The sequence below is a fragment of the Terrapene carolina genome, unplaced genomic scaffold (assembly GCF_002925995.2).
Source record: "Terrapene carolina triunguis isolate 2854851 unplaced genomic scaffold, T_m_triunguis-2.0 Scaffold36110, whole genome shotgun sequence".
NCBI lineage: Eukaryota > Metazoa > Chordata > Testudines > Emydidae > Terrapene > Terrapene triunguis.
The window spans coordinates 10-9,487 of NW_020700461.1; the positions used below are offsets into that span (position 1 = coordinate 10).

Consider the following 9,478-nt stretch of genomic DNA (forward strand, 5'->3'; position numbering starts at 1 on the left):
AAATTGGAGACCATCTTCTGAATCTGTGGATTAGGAATGTGTATTTTAAAGGATTTATCAGGAGGGACCGAAAGATTTTTGAAGGAAGGTTTAGGGAGAATTGAGGAGTGGAGATAATGTTTTCTTTAATCTTATTTTCTTTGCAACTTTGCAGACTTTGCCATTCTAAATGATTAATACAAAATTCTGGTTTGTTTCTTGTTGCTTATACCTAAAGTCCGGATTTCTTTAAAAAAGGAAATTTTTCATAACTAATAAAACTCCACATCTATTTACACAGTGTGGTGTTTTGCTGTTCAAAGAGTGGTGTCCTCTGTGTACTTTTTGTAAATAATAGAGCCCCTTTTAAAATGTAAGCAGTTTTTTAAACAACATAGCGTCATAAATGTATTTCTTGAAAAGTCTTTTTTTATTTTAACATTTATTTTTAGAATGTAAAGAGTATGTTCATTCTTGCAGAACGAAAAATTCCACCTAGTTTTACAAAGAAACTATCTGAAACGGTAGAAGAAACTGAAGGGAACACCCTTAAACTTGAGGGCCGTGTTTCTGGTTCTCAGCCTCTGACCGTTGCTTGGTATAAAAACAATCAAGAGATCTATCAGAGTCCCAGTTGTGAAATATCTTTCTTGAACAACACCATACTTCTGCAAATTAAGAGCGCAGAGCAGGCTGATGCTGGCTTATATACCTGCAAAGTATCCAATGAAGCAGGAAGTGTATTGTGTACTTCTTCCGTTGTTATTAAAGGTTAGTTAATTTCATGTTTTGCTTCTCTGTGGTGTTAGGTTTTTGGTTTTTTTATCAGCATGTTAGCTGTCAATATACGTCTTCCATAGCTAATCAAATATTTCTCACTGAGTCTTATTTTTAGGCCATATATAATTGTGTGTGAACAATATTAAATTCAGTACAGCATACACAATGAGATAACGGCAGCTACTTCTCCTTTAGATACTCAGGGAGAACTCATGAACTTCAATTTGAGTTCTGTATCTCAGGAGAGAATTGAGCACAATATATCTATTACTTTCTACTAATTAGAATGCCGTACTAATATTTCCTGCAGATTTCTACATTTCGTTTATCGAACGGTTTTATACAAACCTTGCTGCTTTCAATACGTATTCATAGCAAATAACCCGACGCTGTGCATGTTATGCGTGGCTAGATCTCGACAATAAGCCATTAATTTTCCTGCCAATTTAACAAGTTCAGAACCGTACCGGTAATATTTGCTCACTAAAGTGTGACAGAGTTTTACAGGACAACATCAGCATTTTTCAAAAACAGCTGAAAACTCTTTAGCTACTAATGCAAGAGTCACATAATTATTTTTTATTTTATATTATTTTATTTTATTACTTTTTGCATACTATCCTTTGGGATCTATTCTTGCTTATATTGCATACATTATTCTGATTAACCGTATGTCTGTGGAAGTCGATACCCTCAATAGGCATTCCTAGCATATTACATAATATGCTTAGAACGTATTTTGTTAATTATTTATCATAATCTAGCTCTTAGCAAGCCTAGTGCAAACACATTGTCTACTTCATTGCCTATCTTTCTCTTTCTTTAGCATTTGTTTTTCTCTTCCGCCTACTGTAATATGACGTGTGTCATACGTTAAAGTAATAGTAAAGACTACATTATTCGTAAAAATGGATTAAGCCCCTACGCTCCACAGGTGCTTGGGGCGGCCAAGGGAGAGGGGCGGCACCTGCGGCAATTCGGGGGCGGCAGGTCCCTCACTCCCTCTAGGAGCAAAGGACCTGCCGCTGAACTGCCGCCGCCGATCGCGGCTTTTTTTTTTTTTGCTTGGGGCGGCAGAAATGCTGGAGCCGGCCCTGATGATGACCGATGATGTAAACAGTGGCATCTGGTGTGAACTATGAATTAACATTGTAAAAACAGAACCGGTTGAATCTTTAGAGATATAAAAATGTGACGTCCCATAATATCCATCAAATCTCTACTCAATTTCTTTTCATGGAGTCGCAGTTTTGCTACGCAAGATGTGCAGCTTTTCCTTCACTGTTGGAAGGATCAGAACAAAACCATCTCTACCTAAATTTGCACAGCTGGGGCAGTGTGCTGTGGTAGCATAGGGTTTAGCGGTAGCTTTGGTAGTATATTGCGTATTATATCTTTTAAAAGCTGTTTAAACAATTTTTGCAGAATGGCAGTTGTGCTTTAATTTTAATTCTCTTTAAGAAGGAGTGCAAATATAACTACTGCGTTGAAAGAAGATAGCATACTTACAGATTTCTTCGTGCATGCTTGGGAAAAAATACTCTTTTAGTACTATTTTTATTTTCCCAAACTGTGTACAATTAGTATTCCCGGAAAACAGACTTGTATGTATCAACATACATTGCTGATCATTATTTGCTTGTAGATTTAACATTCTTGTTAGAGTTAAGAATTTATTAATCTATTGCGTTTCTCTCTTATAATCATGATACATGTTTACTAAATATTTTCCTGTTCTGTTCTCTCGACTTTACAATTAGATTTAACCGATTAGACGGTTTTTCTTTTCTTTCAGAACCAGCAGTCATTTTAGAGAAGCCAGAACCGATGTCAGTTACGGCTGGGGATTCTTTTACATTAGAGTGCACAGTGGGTGGAACACCAGAACTTATTACAAAGTGGTCTAAGGATGGAAGAGAACTACAGAGTGGCCGCAAATATCAAATCACCTTTTCCAACAAAGTAGCTACGTTGAAAGTTCTTTCTGCGGAGGCGGGAGACAGAGGACTGTATACATTTGAAGTGAAAAACGAAGTTGGTGAAAGTAGCTGTACATCCTCGGTTGATGTTTCAGGTTAGCTGGCTAGTACCTTTGTCATTTAATGCTGTCTTTTCTTTTAACTGATCTTTCCCTCTTTAATTTTTGTTTCAAACGTGGTTTTGTCGCCTTTTTCTACGCAGATCGCATTGTCCCTCCTTTTTTCACAAGGAAGTTAAAGGAAACATGCGGGGTGCTGGGTTCCTCAGCGCTGCTGGAGTGCAAAGTTTCTGGATCACCACCCATTTCAGTTGCCTGGTTCCAAGATGGAAATGAGATTGTTAGTGGAGACAAATATGAAGTTTCATTTTCAGACGACGTCTGTGGTTTGAAACTGAATGCACTGGACTCGTCAGATACCGGACCTTACACCTGTGCCGCGGCAAATGCCGCTGGCTCTGATGAATGCAGCGCCTTTTTGATTGTACAAGGTCAGTAAAAGAGGGCCAAGGTGCCTTAGGCAAAATGCTTCCTCCATTTGCTGCTATTTCTTCCTGGGCAATTTTCAGCGCGCCTATAAATCTTCAGCCAAACTCTGATTTGGTTTTCATCTTCAAACGTAACGATCACACTAATTTGTGTATGTGTCTAAACTTCTTTATGTATGTCTAGAACCACCCTCATTTGCGAAGACACCCGATCCCGTGGAAGTTCTACCTGGGATGAGTGTAACATTCACGAGTCTCATAAATGGAACGGCCCCGTTCAAAGTTAACTGGTTTAGAGGCATCAGAGAACTTGTGTCAGATAGTACCTGCAACATTTCTTTGGAGGATACAGTTGCAGAACTGGAATTGTATGAAGTAGAACCACTCCACAGTGGAGATTACACCTGTCGAGTCACTAATGACGCTGGCAGCGTGTCTTGTACCACTCATCTTTTTGTGAAAGGTGTGTTTTGACTGTTGTTATTGTTGATAGAGTTTATTTATTTGTGTGTGTGTGTGTGTGTGTGTGTGTACGCACACATATTCGTGAACATCTTGTTACTTCCCCCTTCTTCTATTTGACTTTTCCCTTCCTATTTGTTGCTATAGAGCCAGCAACATTTGTGAAGAAATTAAGTGATTCCAGTGTAGAGCAAGGGAAATCCATCCTTCTGGAAAGCACATACAAAGGAACTCCTCCTATTTCAGTAACATGGAAGAAGAATGGCTTTCACATAACACAGTCCCCGAGATGTAGTATGACAACTACCGAAAAATCGGGCATACTGGAAATTCTTAACAGTACAAAAGACGATGAAGGGGAATACACTTGCGAGGTTGCCAATGATGCCGGAGCAGATATTTGCCAAGGCCAAATATCAATCCTAGGTGTGTTGCTATCTCCGATTCCTTAACCACTCTTGTAATAATAATGGTCAGTGTAAGATTTGCTCTCTTTTCTGTGATGCTGATTGCGATCATTTGTGCTTTAGAACCGCCTTATTTTGTTACACACTTGGAACGTGTAGAGGTGACAGTCGGGAAGTCCGCATCTTTTCAGTGCCAAATTGCTGGGACGCCGGAAATCAAAGTCTCCTGGTACAAAGAAGATACAAAACTAAAATCGACTCCTACTTATAAAATGTACTTCAAAAATAATGTGGCCACGCTAACTTTCAGCCGTGTGGAGAGCAGTGACCTTGGAGAATACGTCTGCAAAGCAGAAAACAGTGTTGGCTTTGCTTCTTCCACAGCTCTGCTCACTATTAAAGGTGATGGTTTCATTTCAAATATTTCAGTAATGACTCTTTATAGTAACAGGCTTATCGTAAATGCAAATTGTCTGCAGGTTGGCAGGATGCCTTATTTCCTACTTATTTTCTTGCAGACCGTAAGTTTCCACCGACCTTTGCAAAGAAACTAAAAGACATTCAGGAGACTGTTGGTTCCCCCGTTACCTTTGATTGTCGCATAAATGGCTCGGAACCTATTCAGGTGTCCTGGCATAAGGATGGGGTGCTATTACACGATGATGATAACATGCAAACAACATTCTTAAATAACGTAGCAACTCTTCAGATCTTGCAGACCGACATGGCTCACTGTGGCCAATACTCGTGCTCAGCTCACAATGCTCTTGGGACTGCTTCTTCCAGTGCCAAGCTCCTCCTCACAGGTTGGTAGCTGCTAAATCTTGTCCCGGCCATTGGCTTTAAACAAACAGAAGACACTGCGTTGTTGTGGAATGCCAAACGGTCCGATTGCGCGGCGGTGAAGCAGCAGCTGTGAGAGTTATGTTGTTTCTTTCCATTTTTAGAGCATCTGAGACCTCCTGTCTTTGATGTGAAACCAGAACCCATTGAGGTGGCTCTTGGAGCAAGTGGTTCCTTTAAATGCCACGTCACCGGATCGGCGCCACTAAAAGTCACTTGGGCAAAAGATAACAGAGATATCCGTCCTGGGGGCAACTACAAGATCACCCTGGTGGAAAACACAGCCAGCTTGACAGTTCTAAAAGTAGGCAAAGGAGACTCCGGACTGTACACTTGTTCTGCGAGCAACGATGCTGGAAAGGATTCTTGCGCAGCTCAGCTAAGTGTGAAAGGTATTTAAGAACGCAATGCTTTGTCGTCTTCTTGCCAAGCGTTTTACCTTGTTAGAGACACAAAACAATGCCGAGCTTCTTCTTTTATCTTTCAAAGGGCGCAAAACTGAAAGCGTTCAATCTACCTGATGAGGTAGAGCAAATACATTGTCCAGGATTTTGACAGCAGAATTTTTCACCCTGTTGGTTATTTTAGGATTGAATCATATTGCATCTTGATCGCTGACGCGATTCCTGAGCAAAACCCTTTAACCTTCTAAATGCAAATTTTCCTCACCCACACCAAGAGCCTATTAGAATATGAACATTTGAGAAGCTGACAGTAGTCTGGGAGACAAACATTTTTTCCCCACCAGCACGCTGCTCATAGTATAGTATGTGGATTCTTCAACCTACGTATCTCTACATTTATGATCGGACTAATCTACCCTGGTGTAAACTACACCGGTATATTAGGAATTTTCACCATTGCGATTTCCTTCATGTGGGCAGGGCCTTTGGGTTTATAACAGTTGTTCTGGCTCTGTAATTCCCATTGATCCTTTAACAGGATGAGTGTAGGCTAAGCCTCTTTAAAAAGTGTGCCATTTTTTTCCTTAAAGATAATTGTAGATAGCATTAACATGTACTTATTTGTAGGGTTGTTAATTAATTGCAGTTAACTGAAGCGATTAACACATAAGAAATTAACTTGGTTTTTTAAAAATAGCCCTGATTAATCGCAGTTTTAGCCGCACTGTTAAACAATAATAGAATACCATTTTAAATTTATTATAAATATTTTGGATGTTTTTCTACATTTTCAAATATACTGATTTCAATTAAAACCATAGGCGTGCACAGCACATTTCATTAGGGTGTGCACCCAGGGAGCCCTGCCCTAGCCCCGCCCCCATCCACTCCCTCCTACTTCCCGCCCACTGACTGCCCCCTTCAGAACCTCCATCCCCTCCTGCTCTTTGTCTCCTGACTACCCCCTCCTGGGACGCCTGCCCCTAACTGCCCCCCAGGACTCCACCCCCTATCTAAGCCTCCCTGCTCCTTGTCCTCTGACTGCCCCCCAGGACCCTACCCCCCTACCTGTCCCCTGACTGCCCCGACCCTTATCCACACCCCCGCCCCCAGACAGACCCCCGGGACTCCCACGCCTATCCAACCGCCCCCTGACAGGACCCCCAGAACTCCCAACCCATACAACTCCCCCTGCTCCTTGCCTGCCCCAACCCCTCTCCATACCCTTGCCTCCTGACAGCCCGCCTCCCAGAACTCCCAACTCATCCAACCCCCCCAGCTCCTTGTCCCCTGACCACCCCCTCCAGAGACCCCCCACGCTAACTTCCCCCTCCCAGGACCATCCTTGCTCCCTGTCCCCTGACTGCCCTGACCCCTATCCACCCCCTGCCCCTTGACAGACCCCGGGACTCCCATGCCCCATCCAACCCCTCTGCTCCCTGACTGCCCCCTCCAGAGACCCCCCGCCCCTAACCACCCCTCCCAGGATCCCACCCCCATCCAGCCCACCCTGCTCCCTGTCCCCTGACTGCCCCCACCCCTTATCCAATCCCACCCAGACCCGTACCCCTTACCACAAGGCTCCTAGCAGCATGTTTGGCTCCGTGCAGAGCCAGACACGCTGCCCCGCAGGAGCGAGCAGCCCTGCCCCTTTGAATGCTGCCTGCGCGGCGGTATGGCTCCGGATGAGTGGGGAGCCTGTCTGCCTCCCTGCGGAGCCAAACACTGCCCCGCGGGAGCACGCAGCCCTGACACCCAGAGTGCTGCGTGCACAGCGGCATGGCTCCAGGGGAGGGGGGGAAGGCAGGGGAGGAGCTGGTGACTTGCTGTGCTCGGCCGGGCGCTCTGGCCCAGGAGCGCAGACCCCGCGGCTTGCCACGCTGTGAGAGTGGGGCCATTTTCCCACCCCTGCATTAGGGTGTGCCTGGGCACACCCGGCACACCCTGTGTGCATGTCTATGATTACAACACAGAATGCAAAGTGTGCAGTGCTCACTTTATATTATTTTTATTACAAATATTTGCACTGTAAAAAAGATAAAAGAAATAGTACTTTTCAATTCACCTCTTAGAACAGGGGTTCTCAAACTGGGGGTTGGGACCCTTCAGGGGGTCATGAGATTATTACATGGGGGGGTCACGACCTGTCAGCCTCCACCCCCAAACTCTGCAATGCTTCCAGCATTTATAACAGTGTTAAATACAAAAAAAGTGTTTTTAATTTATAAGGGGGGTCGCACTCATAGGTTTGCTGTGTGAAAGGGGTCACCAATACAAAAGTTTGAGAAATACTGTGTCAGGCTAGGTCTACACTGGGGGGGGATCGACTTAAGATGCGCAACTTCAGCTACGCGAATAGCATAGCTGAAGTCGGCGTATCTTAGGTCAATTTACCTGGCCATGAGGACGTCGGCGAGTCAACCGCTGCCGCTCCCCCGTCGACTCCACTTCCACCTCTCACCACGGTGGAGTTCCGGAGTCAATGGCAGAGCGATCGTGGATCGATTTTATCGCGTCTACACTAGACGTGATAAATCGATCCCCAATAGATCGATCACTACCCGCCGATCCGGCGGGTAGTGTAGACGTACCCTTAGAAGTAATGTAGTGCTATCTCTTTATTGTGAAAGTCCACCTCTACAAATGTAGAATTATTTTTTTCACATAACTGCACTCAAAAACAAAACAATGTAAAACTTCAGAGACTACAAGTCCACTCAGTCCTACGTCTTGTTTGGCCAATCACTAAGACAAACAAGTTTGTTTACAGTTAAGGGAGATAATGCTGCCTGCTTCTTATTTACAATGTCACATGAAAGTGGGAACAGGTGTTCACATGGCCCTGTTGTAGCCGGAGTTGCAAGGTATTTACATGCCGCATGTGCTAAACATTGGTAAATGTAAAAAGCTTAAACACAGACTTTATACATAGCAAACATACTTTTGCCCAAAAGGTCGATCAGGAAACAGACTTTAGCCATATACATATACTCTAGGACTAAGCTACACAGCATACACATACACACCAGGTATCTATACACTAAATTATATATATATATAATTCTCTTCCATACATATAACATGGACAGAATTCAAGATACATTTCTGTCATGGTCAAGGTCACAAATCAGCTGAAATCTAGTATGGAAACTTCCAAAGAGCAAATTTCGGCTGTAAGTTTGGCATTTTAAGACACTGTCACCCACAGTAAGAGTTGAATATTTCAGTGAATCATGTCAATATATATAGAGTTTTGTGTGCAGACCTATGTGAAAATCTGGGCACATGATATATAAACTATTGAATTGTAGTGAGGGTAATTCTTATATCTAAATGCTCTTGTAAGTTATATATATGGCAATTTAGTAAACAATAATCTTTCTGCAAAATAAATGTCCAAATCTTTGCAAGGAACTTGGGAAATCATTCTACATGTAATACAGACCATTGGCAAAGACATACAAAGAAACTCCCTTGCTTTTGTTTGTTATGTATGCTGTGTGTTCCTTTCTGTCATGCTGCCACCAGATATATCACCGGCTAGTGTAAATTCACGTTTTGTAGATATTTCTACTCTTGCCCCAAAACCCAAAAAAGTGTACACTGTCGGTTAGATTTTCATTTTAAAGAATCTGCAGTTTAGTGAATCATCTTGTTTACTCTTGTCCTTTGGTTTCATAGAACCACCAAGGTTTATTAAGAAGCTAGACTCCTCTAGAGTTGTGAAACAGCATGATTCCACTACATATGAATGCAAAATAGGCGGGTCTCCAGAAATCAAAGTCACCTGGTACAAAGACGAAGCTGAAATCCGCGACAGCAAAAAATACAGAATGTCCTTCGTTGACGCCGTGGCAGTCATTGAAATGCACAATCTCAGTGTGGAAGACAGTGGAGACTACACTTGTGAAGCTCGCAATGCAGCGGGCACTGCAAACACCAGTACTTCATTGAAAGTGAAAGGTCAGAACCCCACTCCTCCCTTTTTTGTCGGTTCCTTCTTTTAATCTGCTGTGGAAGGTTAATAAATCTTCTCTTCAGTCAGATAGGCGAGTGCTGCCTTCTGAGAACACAGGGTACGGATTTTACCAGGGTGCTATGACATGGGAGCCATCTCTTATTGTGACTCGTGTCTTT

The 9,478-nt window shown here is 43.1% G+C and overlaps 1 protein-coding gene across 1 annotated transcript; it reads left to right on the forward strand.

Moving 5' to 3' along the window:
* Window positions 1-431: 431 nt before the first annotated feature.
* Window positions 432-9,304, forward strand: LOC112109490 (titin-like; the record flags this gene model as incomplete). The annotated part of the gene is made up of 9 exons (XM_026646627.1): window positions 432-750; window positions 2,555-2,833; window positions 2,941-3,228; window positions 3,410-3,688; window positions 3,835-4,113; window positions 4,218-4,496; window positions 4,613-4,900; window positions 5,042-5,329; window positions 9,023-9,304. Coding segments are annotated over 9 exons (2,581 nt in total), but the record flags the coding sequence as incomplete, so codon positions are not given.
* Window positions 9,305-9,478: the final 174 nt, after the last annotated feature.